The 23750-nt window shown below is 50.0% G+C and overlaps 1 protein-coding gene across 1 annotated transcript in view; it reads left to right on the top strand.

Moving 5' to 3' along the window:
• Cacna1a (calcium voltage-gated channel subunit alpha1 A) overlaps positions 1-23750 on the top strand; it is a 295849-nt gene that overhangs the window by 257223 nt on the left and 14876 nt on the right. The window contains 7 exon segments of the mRNA XM_032887650.1: positions 1060-1176; positions 1449-1514; positions 1620-1735; positions 10612-10762; positions 11277-11404; positions 14608-14704; positions 16922-17027. Of these exon segments, the coding sequence (XP_032743541.1) occupies positions 1060-1176; positions 1449-1514; positions 1620-1735; positions 10612-10762; positions 11277-11404; positions 14608-14704; positions 16922-17027 (781 nt within the window).

Here is a 23750-nt window from a genome sequence, read left to right as displayed (position 1 = left end):
AGAGGCAGTGACTAGACCTGGGTTTGGAGGACAGGCAGCGCCTACCTAGGGAAGTCCAGGGGCCAAGAATAGCCTCATCTCCCCACCCGCAGCACCGGCCCCTTGGTAGGCCCTGGGCTGATCAGAGCTCACTCGCCCTGGGTGCTGAGACCTTCCTGCTTCCCGCAGGCCTGGTCCCGAGACACCACCCAGCCCCAGAAGCTGAGAAGCCATCCCTGAGAGGGGGGAAAAGGGCCCCTAATGCATCTTCTCCGACTCAGCGGGCAGCGAGGACTCACCCTGCAGCCGAACAGCCCCAGCTCCCTCCCGTCCTCCCCATTCCCGCTCGCCAAGGGGGTAAGAAAAGATGCCCTTCCGCTTCTCCCCATTGGCTCCAGCCGCTGCTCCTCTGGGCCGTGGGGTGAGGTCAGGGCGGGCAGGAGCGGGTGGGCAGCTCGGCAGGGCAGGGCAGGGCAGGGTGCCCGGTGAGTCCCAGGACAGATGCATTTCTGGCCCCGAGCGTAACATGCCCTCGGAACCGCACTTGCCCCCTAGGCCTGCGTGTGCTGGCGCCCTTCCCCCACCCCACCCGTGTCTGTGCTTTGTACTCTTGTGCTGGGTTCTGCAACTTGACCCGCTTGTGTCCTATCGTCTCAGTGCATTTGGTTGTTGGGAGAAATAAAAACCATCTCGATTTTTTTCCTGATTGGATGATTCGGATGTATTATTTTTCTTTTCTGTGCTCTTTTGTTATTTCCTCCTCAACCCTGTTCCTTTCTTCTCCTCCCCTCCCCACACCTTTTCCCCACTTGTGAGTGGGCCTGGCTGGGTGGGCTTAAGCTTTTGAGTTGAAATCTCTTCCTTCCCCAGCCCTGCTCCCCTCCCCCACTCCTTTTTTTTTTTTTTTAAGTTCCCTCTGCTCCATTGCATTAACAGTGCTTTCTCTCCTCTCCCTCCTTATTTGGGGTGTGGCTTGCTTTTATCCTATTGGTTGGCTTCATGTAGGGGCCTCTGTGAGTGTTGACTACTCTAAGCTCCTCAGGGTGGGTGGATGGTCACCTTTCTTCCTCATCTCCTCAGAATAACTTCATCACCCTGAGCTTTCTCAGCCTCTTCCGTGCTGCCCGACTCATCAACCTCCTCCGCCAGGGTTACACCATCCGCATTCTCCTCTGGACTTTCGTGCAGTCTTTCAAGGTGAGACGCAGCCACCGCTACTGCTGCTGGTCCGCTCCAGAACTGACCCTCTAGCTCCGGGTGAAATGGGAAAAACCACACTGAAAGTGCTCCTGTGACAGATGGGTCGCCATGAGCATGACCCTTGTCTGATGTCTACACCCAGTGTCTACAGAGCTCTGAAGGCCCCGTCCCGCACCCCAGTAGCCTGGGGCACGTGATCACCTGACCCAGTTCAGACAACTCTGGGCCAGCTGCACTGCGCCCTTCCTCACTGCCTTCCCTCCCTCCAGGCCCTACCTTATGTCTGTCTGCTGATCGCCATGCTCTTCTTCATCTATGCCATCATCGGGATGCAGGTGATCCCGCACCCTTGGGGTACCGGGGCTGCGGGAGGGAGCTTGTGTCAAAGGGAGCCAAGGTGGCTGTGGCTGCCCCCATCGTCACCCCCCCCAACTCTCCAGGTGTTTGGCAACATCGGCATTGATGGGGAAGATGAGGACAGCGATGAGGATGAGTTCCAAATCACGGAGCACAATAACTTCCGGACCTTCTTCCAAGCTCTCATGCTTCTCTTCCGGTGAGGGGCGCCAGGGCACTGGTCTTCTGTTTAGGTTGGGTTCAGACCTGTCTTCGTCCTGTGTATACTCTTCTGGCTGAGGATGTGGTCCCTTGGACTTTCCAGTTGGGGTGAAGTTAAGTACTGCCCCAAATCGCCCCCTTTTTCCCAGAACTGCTTCCGGACAAGGATCCTGGACAGGGTAGAAGCATAGAAGGAATGTTACTGGCGTTATCTAGTTGAATCCTTCTGACCAACTTTTGAGATGGGAGTTCTTGTGAGCCCCTGTCTTACATGTGCTAGAAACAAGGGATAATCCATGCCCCCAAAGGAACACACTAACAAAACACAACAGTTCTTTTCATAAAAAGCAGGCAATAAGACTCAAACGATCTAGCCAAGGTAGCGTCTGTCTTTTATCCCTGACATAGATACTGACTGTGTTTCATCCCCATTGGTGGCAGCCACTTCACAAGCTGATGTGATTAGCCCCTCGGTGCAAGGGGACAAGGAAAAATCAGAAAGCGTGAGCTCTTGCTGGACTACTTTTAATAGAAGAAAATAGTGTTCTTATCATCCCCCCTCTGTGTTGCCCCCTCCCTGACTTAGCCAGCGTGTGGTGACCATCTGAAGTTTCTAGTAGCAGGAAACTATTGTTATAAGTAGTTACGGCTTAAGCATGGTCCAAGGGATGCCCACCCTCCCAGAGAAGGTCCCTTAACTGTTTGATTGACCTGGGCCCGGCTGCTGTGTGAGGTTTTCACCCTAGATGGAAAGATCCATTCTCTTGATGAGGAGTGTTGTCTCAGCAGGCATTTACTGCTTGTCTTAGTTTCCATTACCGTGCTGAAGCACCATGATCAAAAGCAAGGAGGAGGCAGGAAGGGCTTCTTATGCTTCCGTCTCAGAGTCCATCACTGAGTTAAGTCAGGACAGGAACCTGAAGACAGGAGCTGCTGCTGAGGTGTCTTTAGTGAGGGTGACTGTGGCTGTGATGAAACACCATGACCAGAGCAGCCTGTGGAGATAGAGTTTATTTGACTCACACTTCCACAGCACCGTTCATCCCTGGAGGAAGTCAGGACAGGAGTGCAATCAAGGAAGGAACCAGGAGGCAGGAGCTCATGCAGAGGCCATGGAGGAGTGCTGCTCACTGACTTGCTCCCCCTGGCTTGTTCAGCCTGCTTTGACCCAAGGCCACCAGGCCAGGCTGGGCCCTCCCCCATCAGACACTAATTAAGAAAATGACCTACAGCTAGATATTATAAAGGCATTTTCATATATATTATACACACACACACACACACACACATTTGTTTTCTTTCTTTCCTTTTTCCCTACCAGTTTCCCCTCCCTCCTCTCTTCCCAGTCCCTCCCCACCACCTCCCTCCACATCCACTCCTTCAGAAAAGGGCAGAGCTCCCCTGGATATTAACCAGACATGGCATATCGGGTTGTAGTAAGACTAGGGACTTCCCCTCATATCATGGCTGGACAAGGCAACCTCGTATGAGGAAAAGGGTTCCAAAAGCAGGCAAAAGAGTCAGAGACAGCCCCTGCTCCCACTGTTAGGAGTCACACAGGAAGACCAAGCTACACAACTGAAACAAATGTACAGAGGGACTGGGTCAGTCTTATGCAGGCTCCCTGGTTGTCAGTTGAGTCTCTGAACCCCCAGGAACCCAGGCTGGTTGAGTGGTTCTGTGGGTCTTCTTGAGCTGTCCTTGACCCCTCTGGCCCCTGCAATCCTCTCCCTCTTTTGCAGGATTCGCCGGGCTCTGCCTAATGTCTGGCTGTGGGTTTCTGTTTTCATCAGTTACTGGATGAAGCCTCTCTGATAATTGGTCTAGGGGGGTTGGGGATTTAGCTCAGTGGTAGAGCGCTTTCCTAGCAAGCGCAAGGCCCTGGTTTTGGTCCCCAGCTCCGAAAAAAAAAGAAAAGAAAAGAAAAAAAAACAAAACAATTGGTCTAGGCACCAATCTATGAGTATAGCAGAGTATCATTAGGAATCATTTTCTAGCCTACGTCTCAGGGCTATCCAGCCTTTGGTTCCTGGCTTTCCAGGCAGTGTCAGAGGTGGGCTCCCTCTTCTGGCATTGATCTCAAGCTGGACCAGTCATTGGTTGGCTGCTCTTATAAGTTCTGTCTTCTTTACTCCAGCACTCCTTGTAAGCAGAACAAATGGTATGTCACAGGTTTTGTGACTGGGTTGCTACCCTAGTCCCTCTACTGGAAGTCATATCTGGTTACAGGAGATGGCCAGTTCAGGCCTCTGTATCTCCCATTGCTAGGAGTCTTGGGTACGGTCACCCTCATCAATTCCCAAGAGTTTCCATTGCACTAGGTTCCTAGCTCGTCCCAGAGATTCCCCCACCACCACCACCTCATTCTGATGTCTCTCCCAGTATTTTCTCCCTTCATCCTCCCCACACCTGGTCCCTCCTGGTCCCTTACCTCTGACCCCCATCCACCTGTGATACCTATTTCCTCTTCACAGGGAGGGAGCGTCATGTGTCCCCCCTTGAGGCCTCCTTGTTGCCTAGCTTCTCCAAGCCTGTGGCTTGTAGCATAGTTATCCTGTACTCCACAGCTAATATCCACTTACAAGTGAATGCATACCGTGTTTGTCTTTCCTGGCCCAAGTTAATGGAGGCATTTTCTTAATTGATGTTCCCTCCTCTCAGGTCACATTAGCTTGTGTCAAATTGACGTAAAACTATCCAAAAGAACACTTTTATTATTCTCTCTGCCGAATTGGTAACCCTAGTATCATTTAGGAAACTGACCAAAGATCAGGGACCCGGAAACACTTTGACATGTGTCTTACTCAGGGTTTCTATTGCTGCCACAAAACACCATGACCAAAAAGCAAGTTGGGGAGGGAAAAGTTTATTTGGCTTACACTTCCAGATCATAGTCCATTGTGGGAGGAAATCAGGACAAGAACTCAAGCAGGGCAGAAACCTGGAGGCAGGAGCTGATGCAGAGGCCATGGAAGGGTGCTGCTGACTAGCTAGATTCCCTTGGCTCGATCAGTCTATTTTCTTATTGAAGCCAGGACCACCAGCCCAGGCATGGCGCCACCTACAGCGGGCTAGACCCCCCTCCATTGATCACTAAGAGAATGCCTTACAGCTGGCTCTCGTGGATGTCCTTTCTCAGTAGAAGTTCCCTCCTTCCAGACAGCTCTAGTCATAAGGCTAACCTGCACAGCCTATCTAGTCTCTAATTAAAGGCGGGGCTGCTAAGAAGCAACAACAACAAAATGTGTTTACTTTGGGGTCATTTTTACACTAAACTGCCTACCTCCTGCTCTTCCCCTGAAGAACTAAATGCTATTGTGAATTTGTGGCAACAACCAATCTGGCTCCTGCCAGCTGAATTGGCAGCATCAATTGTGGTAGCTTCGAGCTACCCATCCAGAGAGTACATCTGACCTCTACTGTCAAATGTAGGGAGAGAAGGGACCTTTGGCGTGTGGAAAGAGATATGAGAGAAAAGTAAAAGAAAAGATTGCCTAGGCAGGGAACAAGAAGCCAGAAGCCATGTCCAGATCAAAGTCCTTTAGAACTTCACAAGAGATCCCTCTGCTGGGCTCCTCCTCGCTTTTCTTTTGGCCTTCATGGCCGGATTCAAGTGATGAACCCAGGGTTTATTTTCAGGTAGTTTGATAGCTGTTGGGTTGGCTAGAATCTCAGTGCGAGGTCCCCACCAGATGGCTCTAGAGAAAGGAAAGGTGGTGGCGGCAGTGGTGGCACACACCTTTAATGCCAGCACCAGGGAGGCAGAGACAGGTAGATCTCTGAGTTTAAGGCCAGCCTGGCCTACAAAGTGAGTTCCCTGTCTCAAATGAATGAATGGATGAATGAATGAATGAATGAATGGATGAATGAATGAATGAATGAATGGATGAATGAATGAGGGACTAGAGCTATGGCTCAGCAGTTAAGAGCACAGGCTTGCTCTCCTAGAGACCTTCATTGGCAGCTCAGGCCTGTCTGTAACTCTATTTCCAGGGAATCTGGCAACATCGCCAACATGCTCGCAAGTAAAACACCACTGCCCACAAAATGAAAGTAAATAAATCATTTAAAACAAACAGGAAGGTCTGAGCAGCACTGCTTGCTTGCTTGCTTGTTTGTTTGTTTGTTTGCTTGTTTGTTTGTTTGTTTGTTTGAAACAGGGTCTCACTGTGGAGCTCTGGCTCTCCTGGTACTCTGTAACGAGGCTGGCTTTGAACTCAGAAAGATCGGCCTGCCTCTGCCTTCTGAGTCCCGGGACTAAAAGTGTGCACCACTGTGACAGTGCAACCCCTTGCTCTTTTGATGGACTCTCTGGTTGGGCAGCTAAGACCATGCAGATGGCCAAAATTGATCACTTTCTTTCTTTTCTTTTCTCCTGTCAAGCCCAGCGAAGGGTCTGGTCTTCAGGGGTCACTGCCCAACGAAGGGTCTCGTCTACAGCATCCTCTTGGGTTTGTGAGGGACCTCTGGCTCCTCTAGTGGTTGCTCCATCTATGTGAGGACAAGTCAGGGGCTTTGCTCAACCAGGACTTCACTGAAAGCATGGAGACTCTGTGTGTTGACTCCTCTTTGTCAGCAGGGTGGGTCTCCATAGCCTTCTGAGCAGGTGACTCCCTGTAGTTACAGGATACTTTTAGAGATGCCCATAGTGCCCTGGAACCCAGTTGACCTTGGAAGGAAGGGAGAATATTGTCTTTTGATCCCTCTGCCCACACCGGTATATGTGTCCAAGTGTGGCCGTTGCACCAGTCAGGTATTGTAACTACTGCGTTTGCCTGGACAAAAACAAGCCACTCTTATAAGAAACAAGGACTAGGCCTACATTGTCAGCTCTTTAAGCCAGCCCCTGTGATCATCAAGAGTAGAGTAGTAGCACATTGATTTAAACAGACATTTGACATCAGTGCATTGAACTTTGACCTTAGAAATGTTAATAGTACGTACATAATCTCTAACGAACCTTACGTAACTAACTCAGACCTTCATAACTTGCATAAGCTTTCAAGTTTTCTTTCCCATTCTTGAAGCATCTGAAACATCCGGCCATCTTAATCTCTGTACACAAAGCCTCCTTTACTGAAGCTATTTCCAACTCTGCCAGCAACTCATGTTTCCTATCAGTTTTCTTCTTAACACCATTGAAACACAGTAACATTAACAGATAAATTTACCCCCTGCTGGGGTTGGGGATTTAGCTCAGCGGTAAAGCCCTTGCCTAGGGAGCCCAAGGCCCTGGGTTGGGTCCCCAGCTGGGGGGAGGGGGGGATAACAGAAAGAAAAAAAAATTACCAGCTGCTGGGAGAATTTTTGCCCAGGAAAAGAACAATGGCTGTGCATTTCTCATAAGGTTTTAATAACAAACCAAGTCACCCGGGGGACAAATGACTTTGTAGGGCTTACTAACAGGGCATGGTGGAGGGCTTATGGGCAATAGCATGGATGACCTAAAGCCTCACTGGCAAGTCTGCACTCAGAATGGACAATGGTTTCCCCACAGCTTCATAAGGGCCTCTCTCTCTATAGTCTTCCCCTGCCTTTATACCCCAGCTCCTCCCCCAAGATCTCAGGGCTAAGTGCGGTTAGGGCAGAACTGCACACAGCTCTGGGAGGAGGGGCAGACACTCTAGGAGGGTCCAGTGACCCTGCCACACCCTCCTCCATGAAGGAACATCACACACACACACACACACACACCTCTGTATATGTATGTACACCAAATGCATGCAATAACCCTCAGAGGCGAAGAGAGGGTTCAGAGCACTGTCTGTTCTGAGTTAGTGCTGCAGGATGTAGTAAGGCCTCACTAGCAGCAGGGAGATCCACCTCTGACGGACTGAACTCTGAGCAGACTGGAAGAAGCCCATTTATTGCTCATTACATAAAAGGCCTTTTATCAAGTCAATTCCCACGTGCTGAAACCTCTTATCTGATGTAGGCATTGTCCGAAGGAACCATTACCTCAGCATTTATCAGCCATTACAGGAACTCCTGGTTTGCCAGAAGTGTCTTACCACTGAGGTCATGAAAGGCTCTGAAATTCCCAAGGAAGATGAACCCCATAAATCATAAATAACAGTCACTGATAATTTACCAAAGATTGCTACAAAGCCTCAGCGGCCGTCACTCCAGAGTATGCTCAGAGCAATGGCTCTTCTAAAACTCCACTCCAGAGCACCTAGAACTGGAGTCATTGTAAGCTGTCCCTTCCTTACTCTCTCTTAAATCTATGGCCTCTCTTTTCACTGATCGTCATTTACATACATGTAGTCCTGAATCCCTAAGTACTGCCTGCTCAGCCTGTATACCGTTGTTTGTGTGGGTGTTGCCCATATGGTATTGGATAGCCTATCAGTGCACTCTTCCCTGGAGGAGACGCTCATGTTCTCAGCATCCCTTAGCTGCCTGTGGTTCTTTGTGCGTGGCTGAAGCCTCCCACCCGGCCTGCACTCTCCACAGTAGCCTATGGTTGTCCTTTTCGAATCCTCTTGCCTGCCGAGCTGCCTCTGTAGTCCCCACGATGCTCCTTCATAAGCAAACTCAGCTGGTCTCAAAAAGAAGACAGTTGCTTGGCTTAGAGGAAGACACTGGGTACCACCTTCAGAGAAGACAGCCCAGTCTGAACTATACACTCAGAGTAGTGTAAATAATAAGAACAACACTATTATAGGCCTAGTGGTGCCCATCTGTAATCCCAGCACTCAGGAGGCAGTGGGCCTCTGTAAGTTCGAAGCCAGCCTGATCTACAAAGCAACTTACAGGACAGCCAGGACTACACAGAGAAACCCTTTCTCGGAACACAGAAATGAAACAAAACAATTTATTAAGATAGTTGATCCTGATTTTTAAAACCATAGCAGCCCTGTGTGGCACTTTTATCCAGTTAGCAAAGCATCTGCCCGGGCCAGAGAGAGCAGGAAGATAGGGGGCTAAACTGAGATTCATCTCTCATTAGTCCAGCAGGGGAGGGGTATATTGAATGGAGTGGGGGAGCCTCTGGGGCAGCAAAAAACTGATTCCTTGTGTGAGGGATCTGTTTCCTTTATTTTTCTTGGAGCTCAGTTTGTCCCGATAATCTCCCATTCTTGTCCTCACTTCCACCTCCATCCCTAAGGAGGAGATTGTCAAATCCAAATTGAGAGTCTTTTACGGCCACTTAGGGGTGCAAACCCTCTGTTCACCCTGAACGCCTCCCCCCAAGAGTCCAGACTGCCAACTGTGGCATACACTTCTCCTGGGCCCTTTCCAGTCTTACTTGAGACCCCAGGGGCCACCACAACATACCTGATGTGTCTCCCATAGGAGGGAGTCTGAACACTCCGAGACAGGTTTGAAATTCAAGACAAACCCCCAAATTTTTAGAAACAAAGAATCATCTCCGGGGTTGGGGATTTAGCTCAGTGGTAGAGCGCTTGCCTAGCCAAGCACAAGGCCCTGGGTTCAGTCCCCAGCTCCGGAAAAAAAAAAAAAAAGAATCATCTCCGCGTTCCATAAAGGAACACACCAGCAACTCGGACGTAGCTTGACAAGGCAATTCCTTTTGTAAAAAGTATGGGTCAAAACCCAAAGCAGCCTAGCAAGCACGCTGGGGCCAAGATGGCTTCTGTCTTCAGCCCTTACATAGGTTGTGACAACATCCCATTGGTGGGAGCTTGGCTTCACAGACTGATGTGACTGGCTAGTTGACTTTGTTCAGAAGAGATAATGTCTTGTCCAGCCGACTTTTGATTTAGAGAAAGTTTCTTCCACACATAAGGAAACGAGGACATGGGAGTGAGATATTTGAAATTTTGTTGGCTTTTTTTTTTTTCTCCTTTTGTTTTTCTCTGTTTGTTTTGAGACAGATATTCTCTGTGTAGTACTGGCTGTCTTGGAAATCGCTCTGTAGACAGATCGGCCTCAAGCTCAAGAACTGCCTTCCTCTGCCTCCCAAGTACTGGGATTGAAGTTGTGTGCTACGAGGTCTGGCTAGATGTTTGGTTGCTGTGTGTAGGATGATCCTTGAGCCAACAGACACTGGCTAAGTAGCTAGTGTGTCCCACCCGCTAAGAATGTGGCAGAGGAAAAGTATAATCACCACCCTGTAGAGCGAGCGTACAGTCTCTAGAGGAACACCGTTGGCTAGCTAATTAATCATTGAGACTGCTAAAGAGGATGAGACGGGGTTCGGAGAGAGTGGTGTGGTGCTCACCCGCAGTCCCGACACACAGAAGATGCAGGCAGGAGGACTGAGAACTCGAGACCAGCCTAGGCTACGTAATAAGACCCTCTAAAGGAGAGATCCTGGGGGGAAACGTCTAGGCAGAACACAGCCAGAGCTGACACCTTGAGGCAGGAACCTGACTGATGTGCTTGAAGACAAGGGAGAGTCCAGCACACAGCGGCAGCAGCAACCTGGAGACAGCATTGTGAGATGAGCCCTCAGAGAGAAGGAAGGTTTTGAATCACACAGGTGTCCCCAGATGGCCACCACCATCCCAGCCTATCATTTCAGTATCTGCTGCGAACTTTATTTTTCTTACCTTTAGAGAGTTTTAGTGGGTGCACCTGTCGGGAAACAGGAGGGGATCAAGGACAACTTGTGGGAGTCAATCCTCCCCTTTTTATTGTGTTGTTACCAAGGATCAAACTGGGGATGGGGACAGGGAGGTCTTGTGGCAAGAGCCTGTGCCCACTGAGCTACCTCGCTGACCCCTCCCCGTGGACATCTAAGGCACAGACTTGAACACTGCACTCGGAGCACTTAGGGAAAGGGGATGGTCCCCAGAGACTCACGCCCACGACTGGCTAGCCCAGAGCCTCAGTCCTTACCCTTCTAGGGAAGCAGTAGTGTCACTTGGGGCCAGTGGCCGGGTCACTGACACTGCGTATCCTCAGGAGCGCCACAGGGGAAGCGTGGCACAACATCATGCTGTCCTGCCTCAGCGGGAAGCCGTGCGACAAGAACTCCGGGATCCAAAAACCAGAGTGCGGCAACGAGTTCGCCTATTTTTACTTTGTCTCGTTCATCTTCCTTTGCTCATTTCTGGTGAGTCTGCACACGAGGAGGGCCATGTCTTCACCCCCGGCGCGGACACAGGCCAGTGAATCCCTATAAACTATGACTGGAGTAGAAGACTTGCTCCCTCCCTGCCACTGACATGTTGTCTCCCACATGGTGACATCGGATGGGTGGCTGTGGGTCTGTGTACTATAGGATGTTAAGGAACGCCATGGCTCCCTTACTCTGAGCCAATAGCAGACACCGCCTCCTGCGGAGGACTCGGACCCCTGTGAGAAGCTGAATTTGGCCATGGTGGGAGGATTTGGCCCTTGGCAGCCACTTTGGCCCCAGTTCACACAGCCCCTACCTCCAACTGCTCATCTCCCTCAGGCATCGCCTCTGTGCATGTCTATCCATCTCTCTCCCCTCTCATTGGCCTTGTGAATGGGTGTCTTTTGTGTCTGTTTCCTTTCCTCCTCTGCTCTCTTCCTTTTCCCCTTGGGTCTCCATGTCCTGGCCCTACCCCTACGGTTTCCTCTCTACTCCCATTGGCCCCCAGATGCTGAATCTCTTTGTTGCTGTCATCATGGACAACTTCGAGTACCTCACCCGAGATTCCTCCATCCTGGGCCCCCACCACCTGGATGAGTACGTGCGTGTCTGGGCAGAGTATGACCCTGCTGCCTGGTAAGGAACATCTCAAATCTTCTGGCTTGTACTGTCCACCTCCTCCTGAAACTGGGACAAGAGTGAAATCAGGTCTCAGGTGTGGGACACAGTCCTAGGATCTCAGCAGGGACCTCATGAGTGAGTCCAGGGCAGGAATCATGACTTACCCTTGCCCAAGCCTTTATAGATGGAGGTAATCAACTGTGAAGATTTCCAAGGGTCCCCAACCCCCACAACTCCTCTGGTCTCTTATGGTGAGGCCTCTGGGTGGTAGCCTGCATTAAGGATCTGTGGCCTTCGTTCACCAGGGAGTGTAGAGGCAGCGCTGGCCCACCTTGGCACATGCCCTAAGATCAGAGTGGCAGAATCCAGCTCAAAACTTAGAGAGCAGGCTTGGCAGATGTGGGAAATCCCAGCACTCAAAAGGCTGAGGCAGAAAAATCAGGAGTGCAGTGCTAGCCTGGGCTACAAGTGACTTTGTTTATTCAGAATAAACCAGGCATGGTGGCACACACCTTTCATCCCTGCAGACAGGAGGCAGAGGCAGATGGAGCTCTGAATTTGAGGCCAACATGATCTACACAGTGCTTTCTAGGCCAGCCAAAACTACATAATATATGGGACTGTTTCAAAAAGAAAAGGCCAGGCATGTGGCACACAGAGTTTCAGAATAGTCAGGGCTACACATAGAAACTCTGTTTCAAAACCCGAGGAGGAGGAGGAGGAGGAAGAGGAGGAGGAAGAGGAAGAGGAGGAGTTTAAAAAAGAGCCAAGTGTGGATGCTACACAACTATAAACCCAGCTTTTAGGAAACTGAGGCAGAAGGATCAGGACTTTGAGGACCATTACCGCACTTCAAAGTAAAATTCTGGGGCTAGCAAGAATGCTCAATGTGCAAAGGCTCGCACTACCCAACCTGACTGCCTGAGTCCAGTCACCAGCACCCACCCATATGATGAGAAGGATCTCCCACAAATTGTTCTCCTCTCTCCTCTCTTCTCCTCCCACCTCCCTCCCCCTCCCTCCCTCCCTTTCCTCCTCTCTCTTCTTCCCTCCCTCCCTTTCCCTCTCTCTTCTTCCCTCCCTCCCTCCCCCTCCCCCTCCCCCTCCCTTCCTCCCTTTCCCCCTCTTCTTCCCTCCCTCCTTCCCTCCCCCTCCCCCCTTCCCCCTCTCTCTCCTTCCCTCTCTCCCTCCTCTCTCTCTCTCTCTCTCCCCTCTCTCTCTCTCTCTCTCTCTCTCTCTCTCTCTCTCTCTCTCTCTCTCTCACACACACACACACACACACACACACACACAGAGTGTAATTTCTTAATTTAAAAATATACAGCTCAGTGGTGAGAGCACTGGCTGCCCTGGCAGAGAACCCTGGGTTCAGTATCTTAGACTCCAGCTCCAGGGGATCTTCTGACCTCTTCTGGCCTCTGTGGGAAACTCCACACACGTACATGAGTAAATAATACATTGCTTATTAACATGAAAACACTAAGGTCTAAGGACGTGGCTGCCTGGCAGACTCTTGCCTGGCCTATCTGAAGCCTTTAGTTCCACCTCCCGCACCTTGAAAAAGAAAAGAAAAGCCTTTGGGCAGATCACACGGGAATGGGGGAGGGGAAGGCAAGGTTGCCTTTCCCTGTCTCACTGAGCCTCCCCACCCCTGCCCCAGCACACCCTCTGCTGACAGGAGACCTCACAGCATCTTAGATGAGGCTGAGTGCACTGAGGCAGTACCTCTGAAGTGGCAGAACGAGGGTTCTAGTTCATCCTGGGCAGTGAGCTGAAGGAGCATTAGTGGGGCATCCCCTAGTGGTCTGTGCTCTGCTTCCTTTGGCCTCAGCCCTGAAGGAGAGGCCCACAAGAAAGTGCAGAGAGCCCGTCAGTCTGTCTCTCCCATGGCTGCAGCCCCAGACAAGCCCTCCTTGAGTTGGAGAGACTTGGGCAAGGCATGTTGCTGGGGCTGGTTTGGGGGCCTTTTTTAACTCTTCCTTTTTGATTTTAGGTCACTACAGTGGGATGCTGTCCCCTCCTCTAGGCCACATACCCAACCACACCAGTCTAGCCCAAGTAAATAGCGAAGGGAACAGATGCACAAAGCAGTCCTGGGTAGAAAGGGCCACGTCTAGAACCTCCAGCTCCCACCCCCATAAACACCTCTGTCCCTGAGGGCAGGTGCACAAATGTCTGTAAATCCTCAAAGCCTTTACTTGTCCCAGGTTCCCACTCCTTCAGACGAGGAGGCCCCGGCCTCATCTCCATGGTCTCACTGTGTGCTTGGGGAGCCCTTTTCATGGGGACCAACCCAGGACCTCCACTAACCCCTCTCTTCTCCTTTCAGCGGCCGCATTCACTATAAGGACATGTACAGTTTATTGCGAGTAATATCGCCCCCTCTCGGCTTAGGCAAGAAATGTCCTCATAGGGTTGCTTGCAAGGTTTGATTTCCACTAAAACCTGCTAGCATCGATTGAATGAGTGTGGCTTGGGGTCTTCCATATATATATTTCATATATATATATTTCTCAAAAACAGAGCCATCTCTCTCTCTTGCATTAAATTAGCAAACTCTTAGCCTCCAGAATGCGGCCATGCAGACTCCACGAAGCATGGGACATACCTCTCTGTTCCTTCTGAACATCTGTGCTTGCTGTTAGCTGAAGCTGCCCATCCCGTGGTCTCAATGACACCTCCAAATCAGACGCATCCCTTGGGGGAGTTGTAATTTTGCATTTCCCTATCCCAGCTCCCTCCTCCCCACTCCCCGCCTCCTGAAGCCTCCAGCCCTCCTTCCCACCAGCCATGCCCTGCCCGAGCTCCTCACCCAGGCCCCCTCAGAGACCAGCCTCAGCCAAACCAGACACTCGGCCCCTGAGCAGTTCGACCCTTCAGCTCTGCACTGTCTGAGCCACAGCCTGGAGCCCAAGTGGAATCTGACTGTTTCTCTCTTCTCTCTCTCTCTCTCTGCCTGCTCGTAAGCAGTGAAATAATCATTTTTAATTACCTTTTCTTCCATTTTTTCTCCTCTTTTCCATTTATTTAAAATATCCATTTTATTGTTCTCTGCCTCTTTCTCTATTTTTTCGGCTCGTGTGGTTTTTTTGTTTTTTCTTCTTTTTTTTTTTTCTTTTTTTTTCTTCTTTTTCTGTTTCTTCCCCCCACCTTTCCCCTCACCCTTTTGGTTCTCTGCCCCACCCACCCGTCCTGTTTTTTGTTTTTGGTGCTGCCAGGGGTCGCATGCCTTACCCGGACATGTATCAGATGCTGAGACACATGTCCCCGCCCCTGGGTCTTGGGAAGAAGTGCCCGGCCAGAGTGGCTTACAAGGTAGTCTATCTTTGCCAACACCAATGTCCCGGAGCTGGGGACTTTTCGGTGGTGACTACAACACCCAGCGAGTCTTCTGCCGACGTTCCTCTTCTTTTTTTTCCTTTTTTTCTTTTCTCGAGTGACTGAGTCATGAGCGCCCCTCGACTCTCAGCAGTGCGCTGTGTCCTTTCTGATGAGTGTCTGCGTGTTTTGAGACTCCATTATGGCCAACAAGCCACCGGGAGGGGGAGGGAGCGCTCCAATCCCCTAGAACCCATATGACCACCCTTGGGAAGCCAAATTGTATGTCTCTGCCCATCCGAAAATACACGCACCCCAGGCCCAGGCCAGACTGTGTTTTGAGCCTCGAGCCCCTTTTAAGCCCTGGCCTTCCCACGCACATCTGAAGCTGACCTCTGACTTAGGGCCCGGGAGATCCGACACCTCTCACAGCTGAGTTCCCCTCCCCCTCCCCTTGCCCTGGAGTTGTCTCCCCAGCACCTGAACCATGCCACCCATCTACCCAAGATGCCCCAACATGCCTCTCCACTCCATTGTTTCAGAGCAAGCAGGAGGGCTGCAGCCGCTCCAACCCCGACCGTGGTGCACCAATCAGGCCTTGCACGCTGCCTTGGAGGGGCCTGGGGGTGGGCGGGGCGTATGCCAGCTGAGGGAGCGAGGAGATTGCCGCTCCTCTAGACTTCTGTCCTGGAATCTCCCCCGGCCCTGGAGGACATCTGCTCCCTCAGTTCATCCTCGAGATGGCCAGGGATGACCTTCAAACCCCATGCCCCAGAAGTGACTCCATATTCCCATCCTCCATCTTGGTCCCCTTCTCCCTTCAGTACCATCCCAAGCCCAGAGTGGCGGTTTCCCACTCAGGCTCACCCCCACAAGTGTCCCTTCCCATCCTGATGTCTGTATGAAGCCACCATGTTCCCTGAGGCACCTTTGTGTACATTTAAAGTATCATGGTTTCCGTGGAACACTCACTGCTGGGAAAGTGTGCTACAGAGAACACGTGTTCCTGTTACGCAGTCTGACTTCTCAGCTCAGAGCAATTTGCAGTACACGCCTGCCCCGTGGTACACAGTGCCCTCTATGTTTATCGACTGCCCCCTTCCCTGCCCCACTCCAACATCCCACTTCCTACCCTACCCCTAGTTTACTGGCTCCCACTCTGTGGTGAATCCCCTGGTGAGCCCCAGACTCGCCCTTAACATCCCCCTCAAGCTGATGGCACATCAGAGCCCATCATTTCCCCCTTCCCAAGCCACCAAGCAGGACAGAGCCCCTGTCTGGGATACAGAATTCCTTCCCTGGGCCACAGGAATGCCCCTTGCCCCTTCTCCCTGCTACTGCACAGACAGCCATGATCCGGCGAGCCCCGACAGTCACTTCCCACGGAGCTATGAATGAGTCTCGAGATTCCGTCTGCATGTGCCCGTTTGTACCGCTCTGTGTAGGCCTCGCTGCATGTCCACCAGGGGCCTGCGTGGGGAGGTGCCTGCCGCTTCTGAGGATGGAATGCTGCGGCTGGGTGCCTATCATCTGCCCGTTCTGGGCCGAGCAGGGGGTGGGGGCGGGGAGCGGCGGCTGTGGCCGTGGACCCCACCTCGAGGCTGCTGCACGCACTTGCTGCTGACATCTGCCTTCTGCTCTTTCTCTTTGGGTGGAAGTAAAAGGGAGCCTTTGAGAAGAACTCTGAGACAGGGCAAGAATCTGGGGCCAGAACTCCGGACCCACCTGTGGTAAGGTCCCACAGGTGGTACTCAAAACAGAAACAAACAAACCAGTTGGGTTAAAAGTGGTGGCAGGAGGGGCTGGGGATTTAGCCTGAGCGCTCCTAGGAAGCAAGGAGGGGCTGGGGATTTAGCTCAGCGGTAGAGCGCTTACCTAGGCAGGCAAGGCCCTGGGTTGGTCCCGAGCTCAAAAAAAAAAAAAAAAGAACAAAAAAAAAAAAAAAAAGTGGTGGCAGGCCCTGGCATCCGGGCTATTCAGGAAGCCAAGGCAGGAGGGAGACTTTGTCTTCAAAAAAAGAAAAGGTAGGGACAGCAGCATGGAAAGCCTTTTGTTACTCCATGCAGGGGAAATGAGAGATTCTGCGCTGGTAAAGCTAACTGTAGAGGGAGTTGCCCCGACTTCAGAGTTCTTCCTGGGGCTTCCTGGGTCAGGTGAATTTGGCTTGCAAGATGCTAGGGCCTAAGAATGACTGTCCTCACCCGGTTTCTGTAGAGGCTCTTGCGGATGGACCTACCCGTAGCGGATGACAACACCGTTCACTTCAACTCCACCTTGATGGCTCTGATCCGAACCGCCCTGGATATCAAAATCGCAAAGGGTAAGGCAAACTTCTGACTTGGGGCGGGGCTGGGAGGTAGCTGGTGCCTTGGAGGAGAAAGCAGGAGCTGGTCCTTGGAGGGAGCGCTTGTCCTTGTCTAGGTCTTCCTTCTTGCATCTGTGTAAACATTTAGTGCCCAGCTCAGATGTGCCAGACATCCCTCCAGGGAAAGGGATACAGCAGTTTACGAGTTAAAGAAGACCACCCTCGTCTCTGACGTCGGTGGTACTGTGAGCTATGTGAACATACAAGGGAAGGAACCCCAGGCTAAGAGCAGCCTGTGTGCAGAAGGAGCCACTCCAGGTCCTGCTGAGCTGACTTGACCTTTGACCCTCCCCATCACACCCCCCACACACACTATCCAGAGAAAAAAGGTGAGATCTGACCCAGGTCACATCAGAATGATGTCTCCTACTCTGTGGAGACAACCCAGTGGGAAGAGGGAGGTTAGAGCCTGTGTTAGCCTAACTTTTGTTACTGTCTCAAACTAGCTGGGACCAGGTGCTTTAGGAAGAAGATACAGAGGGGGAGAGGGAGGGGTTAGGGGGATGTTGGTAGGGAAACCAGGAAAGGGAATAACAATCGAAATGTAAATAAGAAATACCCAAGTAAATAAAGATGGAAAAAATAAAAAATTAAAATAAAAAAAAAAAGAAAGAAAGAAAGAAAAAAAGAAAGAAAGAAAGAAAGAAAGAAAGAAAAGAAAAGAAAAAAAAAAAAAAAATAAGAAGATGGTACAGGATGGCTAGGGGTTTCAGTGAGTAAATGTGCTTACAACCAAGTCTGGCTAGCCTATGACCTGAATTCAGTTCCTAAGAGCTGTTTTCATCCTTCCATGTGTGCACTGTGGTATACACAGCCTGCCCCCCCCCCACACACACACACACACACACACACACACACACACACACACACACACACACACACACTGAAATAAATGTTGCTCTCAAGAGACGTTGTAATCAAATTTTTCAGCCAGACAGCTCAGGTAAGAGCTTCCTCCTCTCTGGAATCTGTAACCTTTTCTTCAAGACAGAATTTTGTTTATTTGGAGATTAGAGAAAAGAGTAAACGGACAGAGCAGCAGGAGGCTGGAGAAGAGGAGAGACAAGCGTGGGCAGCTGAAGAGAGCTTAACTCAGACTCCATCTTTAGTTCACGAACGCCCTCTATCCCCTTCTTATTTATGTTGACATTCCCTCCCTCTCTTTTTTTTTTTTTTTTCTTTTTTTTTTTTTTTTTCGGAGCTGGGGACCGAACCCAGGGCCTTGCTCTAGGTTCTACCACTGAGCTAAATCCCCAACCCCCTCTCTTTTATTTTTTAAATTAATTAATTTACTTATGTTAATTTTGGAGGACAGGGTTTCTCCATGTAGCCCTGGCTGTCTTGGAACTCGATCTGTAGAACAGGCTGGCCTTGAACTCAGAGCTGGCTGCCCCTGCCTCCCAAGTGCTGGGAGGGGCATCTGCTCCCTCTCATTTTAAAATGTTGATGTGATCTCTAATGCTCCCTTAGTTTCTTCTAAATTAGTGACTTCATCATTCCTTCTCATTGATGCTCTTGAGCCACCAGCTGGGCGGCTGGGCAATTCCTTGTTTTCAGTTCTGTTGCTGGTACTTTTATTCCAGTGCTGACAAAAGACTTTTAGGATTAGGAACAGCAAGGTGGTGGTGCAAGCCTTTAGTCCCAGCACTTGGCAGCAGAAACAAGTGGATCTCTGAGTTCAAAGCAGCCTGGTCTACAGAGTGAGTTCTAGGACAGCCAGGGTTACACAGAGAAACCTTTAAAAAAAACAAAAGAAGAAGAAGAAAGAAGGAAGAAGAAAGAAGGAAGAAGAAGAGGAAGAAGAAGAAGAAGAAGAAGAAGAAGAAGAAGAAGAAGAAGAAGAAGAAGAAGAAGAAGCAGCAGAAATTGCCAGTTGAATTAGCAAAATCCTAGACATTTGCCTTTTTGTTGTTGTTGTTGTTGTTGTTATTTTTAAAGATTTATTTATTTTGTGTATGTGAGTGCACTGTAGCTGTCTTCAGACACACCAGAAGAGGGCATCAGATTCCATTACAGATGGTTGTGAGCCACCATGTGGTTGCTGGGAATGGAACTAGAGACGTCTGGAAGAGCAGTCAGTGCTCTTAACCACTGAGCCATCTCTACAGGCCTTTTGTTTCCAAATAGTTTCTTCTCCTTTGAATTTGTGTTTTAGTATCTTTTAGCATCTTTTTGTTTTGTGTCCCTTTAGTATGGTTTGGTTTGTTTCTTTGTTTTCCAGACAGGGATTCACATAGTCCAAGCTGAGCTTGAATTTGCTATGTAAGTAAGAATGACTTTGAACTTCTGACCCTCTTGCCTCCACCACCCAAGTGTTGGGATCGAAGGTGTGCACAGCCACACCCTGTTTATGGAGTCCTAGAGATGAATGGACCAGGATTGGTGTGCACCAGGCTCTCTGCCCGCTGAACTTCCCTTTCCTTCTCTGTGTTTATTGATTTATTTTATTTTTAAATATTTTTAAAAGATCTACTTATTGTTATTTTATGATTTGTTGCTTGAATGTAGGCCCCGGGGAACTGGAGTTACAGGCAGTTGTGCGTTGCCCAGTACAGGTGATGGGAACCAAAACTGGGTCCTTTGCAGGAGCTGTAAGGGTGCCTAACCACTCAGCCATCTGTCCAGCTCTCTCCCCCTTTTGTTTCTTCCTGAAAGTTTCAACATTCTATGTTAACTGGTAGAATCTCTCTTTCTCTCTGTGTCTGTCCCTCTGTCTCTGTCTGTCTGTCTCTCCCTCCCTCCCCCCACAGGCCCTCACTCTGCAACCTTAGTTGTCTTGTACTCCAGGTGAGCCTTAGCTCACAGAGATCCACCAGGCAGTGGTGGTGCCTGCTTTTACTCCTCGCAGTACCACGGAAGAAGCAGGCAGATTTCTGTGAGTTCAAGGCCCACCTGGTCTACAGAGCCAGTTCCAGGGCTACACGATGAGACCTTATCTCAAGAACAAAACAGCAATGAAGCCCTCATAGAGATGTGACTGTCAAGGCTTCCTAAGTGCTGGCATTAAAGACATGGCCACCACCTCCAGCTGGACTTTGAATCAGATTGTCCTTGTTGCTGTTGCACGTTTGTTTGTTTCTTTGTTTGTTTAACTTGGTCTCTATGTAGCTCTGGCTGTCTTAGAACTAGCAGAGGTCCACCTGCCTATGCCTCCTGGGATTAAAGTCATGGCCATCATGCTCTGATGGCCACTCAAGGTCTCTGTCTGAGGTCACCTCCTCTCCTGGTCTTAGTTTGTCTTTCACGCTGGCAGAAATATGAAGGGGCAAGGTGCTGGGTGATCCCCTCTGCGCTGTATTCACAACCAACCCTGTAAGATCCCTTCCAAGCCAGGAATTCATGTGCTGTCTTGGGCTCTTCCATGAGGCTGCTGCCTGCTGTGGGAGATTCTCCATCACCTTCACCCTGTAGACCTCAGGGAACTCATAGCTCTCCTACATGACCTCGGCATAATGAGGCTCTCAGAAGCAGTGTAAACAGAAGAGAGCAATGACAAAGCGGAGTGGGATAGGTCAAGTGCCGGTGAAAAGTCTGACGTGTGACACAGATGCCCAGGGACTACTTGGCCACAATAGGAGCTGGCCTTGGAGCTGTCCCTGCTACCGTGGTAAATGACCCTGAAACAAGAACTTGGAGGAGGAGGGGTTAACTTTTGGTTCACAACTTCAGATGGATACAGTCCCCAACATGGCAGGGAGATATGACCACAGGAATAGGAGACTGGCCAATCACATCCCTAGCCAGGAAGCTGAGAGAGTACACACCCCAGCCAGCAGCCTGCCTTCTCTAAAAGGGTCCACCTTGAGAAAGTTCCACAATCTTCTTCCCAAACAGCACCACCAGCTGGTGACCAAGTGTTCAAATACTTGGGAGACAGTCCACCCACGTTCACACCACAGCAGAGAACTCCGAACAGTCATATCATAATAAACTAATAGACAGTGGGTGGAGAGCGCGCCCGGCCTTTAGGGCACTGGCTGCTCTTCCGGGGACTGTTTCAGTCCCCAGCACACACAGCAACTCACAACTGTCTATAGCCCCAGTCCCAGGGGATATAATGCCTTCTTCTGGCCTCCTTGTGGACTGTGTACACGTAGTGCACAGACATTCATACATACAGAATATCCATACATGTAAAATAAAATAAAATTTAAAACAAACAAAAAAGAATAAATGCTCAGGCTTTACCTGGTAATCAGAATAACATTAGGTCAAATACAAAGGTGAGTGATGTGGCTACTGACGGCACAGAACACAGAGCAGAATAATTCTGGCTGTTGATCTGCAGCATTCCAACTCTCCCCAGTCGTGTTAGTCTGAAACTCATCAGCACAAGTATGGCATTTTCAGGAAACTTCTGTTCACAGGGGACATACTCCAACTATCCCACATCATAGCTGGGCCACATAATCCAAGTAAAGACAGGCTAACAGACAAGGGCATGGAGTGTTCTGACTCTGACAGGAGCCTCCCGTGTGACTCTGGACTATGAAGGAGAGAGGACGCAGAGATCCCCACAGATTTGAGGCATGAGCTAAGAAAGGATAGGACAGCTCTGTTCTGATTCAGACAAGAGGCAGGAAGGGCAGGTTGGAGGCCAAAGGCAGAGGCAATTGAGGAGCAAAGAAAGGAGGCAGGCTCTGGAGAGCATCCTTCAGACTTTCTGAGACATAGAGCAGGAGCTGAGACTTCAAATACTGTTACCCAGACCATTGGAGGCTGAGGCAGGAAGATCACAGAGTAGCCTTATCCAGCTTGGCCAGTTTAGTGAGACTCTCTCTTATAAGACAACTGGAGGGGGGTTGGGGATTTAGCTCAGTGGTAGAGCGCTTGCCTAGCAAGCGCAAGGCCCTGGGTTTGGTCCCCAGCTCCGAAAAAATAGAAAAGGAAAAAAAAAAGACAACTGGAGGGAGGTGGCTGGAGAGATGGCTCAGTGGTTAAGAACACTGACTGTTCTTTCAGAGATCCTGAGTTCAATTCCCAGCAACCACCTGGTGGCTCATGACCATCTGTAATGAGATGCCTTCTTCTGGTTTGTCTGAGGACAGTTATGGTTTAGTCACATACATTGAATAAATAAATAAATAAACAAATCTTTGAGAGAGAGAGAGACAGACAGAGAGAGATAACTGGGGTACCGTTCAGTGGTGGAGAGCTTCCAGCATGTTCTGGACCCTGAGTCCCCTCCCTAAATCAGCAAAAAATGAATACCTTTCCCCTAGACACCAAGCCCAAGGTTCCTTCCATCACTGCAGGAGACTGAGAAAAGGTGACTAGGGAAGAAGACAGGCTCTGGGGTAGAGTTGGCGTCTTAAAGTCACACAAAATACAGTAGCCAGGAGGGTGTGTTGTCTCAGTACTTAAGAAGCTAAGACAGACCAGAGCTTCCAGGGACTAAGCCACTACCCAAAGACTATACATGGACTGACCCTGGACTCTGACCTCGTAGGTAGCAATGAATATCCTAGTAAGAGCACCAGTGGAAGGGGAAGCCCTGGGTCCTGCTAAGACTGAACCCCCAGTGAACTAGACTGTTGGGGAGAGGGCAGCAATGGGGGGGAGGGTTGGGGGAGGAACACCCATAAGGAAGGGGGGGGGGGGATGTTTACCTGGAAACCGGGAAAGGGAATAACACTCGAAATGTACATAAGAAATACTCAAGTTAATAATAATAAAAAAAATTAAAAAAAAATAAAAAAAAAAAGAAGCTAAGACAGGAAGATCATGGTTCAAGGACAGCCTGGGCTAGAGAAAAAAAATAAACTGTGTAAGGAGGAGAAAGAGACCAGTACAGGAGTAGCAAGAGGAGTCACAGGAAGAGGAAAGAGGCCCCACCCTTGTCTGGCACCCAGGGGGTTGTAGATCACATGGCAAGTTTTACTTGGTAGGCATCTAATTGTGTGTCACTGTTTAGGACCCAGGTACACACGTACATGGACACACACACACACATACACACACACACACACACACACACACACACACACACACACACACACCCCACCGCTGCCTGTTTTAGCCCAAGGGAGCAGAAGCGGGTGTTTGTTTTTGTAACGTCAATTTACATTGTACAGACTCAAATTGCCCATCTCCCCTGGCATTACTCTGAACCTTGACCTCTGTGAACATCAGGGTTTGTTTCTTTGTTTTTTTGCATCAGAGAGCTGGGCCACATACAAAATACAGGTTTCATGACTTGAAACACAAGTGTTATAGCAGGGGAGACGGCCCATTGAATACAAAGCACTTGCCATGCCATAGTGAGAGCCTGGAAATCACTAGCAGGCACATTTGCGTGCACACACGAGTGTGCACACACACTACCTACAGCAGTGCTGCTGCACATGCCTGTAACTCCTGTGTTAGGTTCAGAGAGAGACCCTCTCTCAAGATATAAGATAGAGCAAGTGGAGAAGGGCACCTGGTCTGGCCTCTGCAAGTTATGTGGGGCCACACATGTGCACGGAGGACACACAAATATGCACACACAAATACACAAAGCTCTAAAGGCTGACAACTTACATTTGATCCCTGGGACCCACATGGTGGAAAAAGAGAGTGAACTTCTGCAGTTTTCCTCTGACCTTCACAAGAGTCCACAGGCACGAACACACACACACACACACACACACACACACACACACACACACACAACATGCATATAATCAGTTTGATTGA

The sequence above is a fragment of the Rattus rattus genome, chromosome 17 (genome assembly GCF_011064425.1).
Source record: "Rattus rattus isolate New Zealand chromosome 17, Rrattus_CSIRO_v1, whole genome shotgun sequence".
Taxonomy (NCBI): domain Eukaryota; kingdom Metazoa; phylum Chordata; class Mammalia; order Rodentia; family Muridae; genus Rattus; species Rattus rattus.
This window is presented reverse-complemented; position numbering and strand designations above follow the sequence as displayed.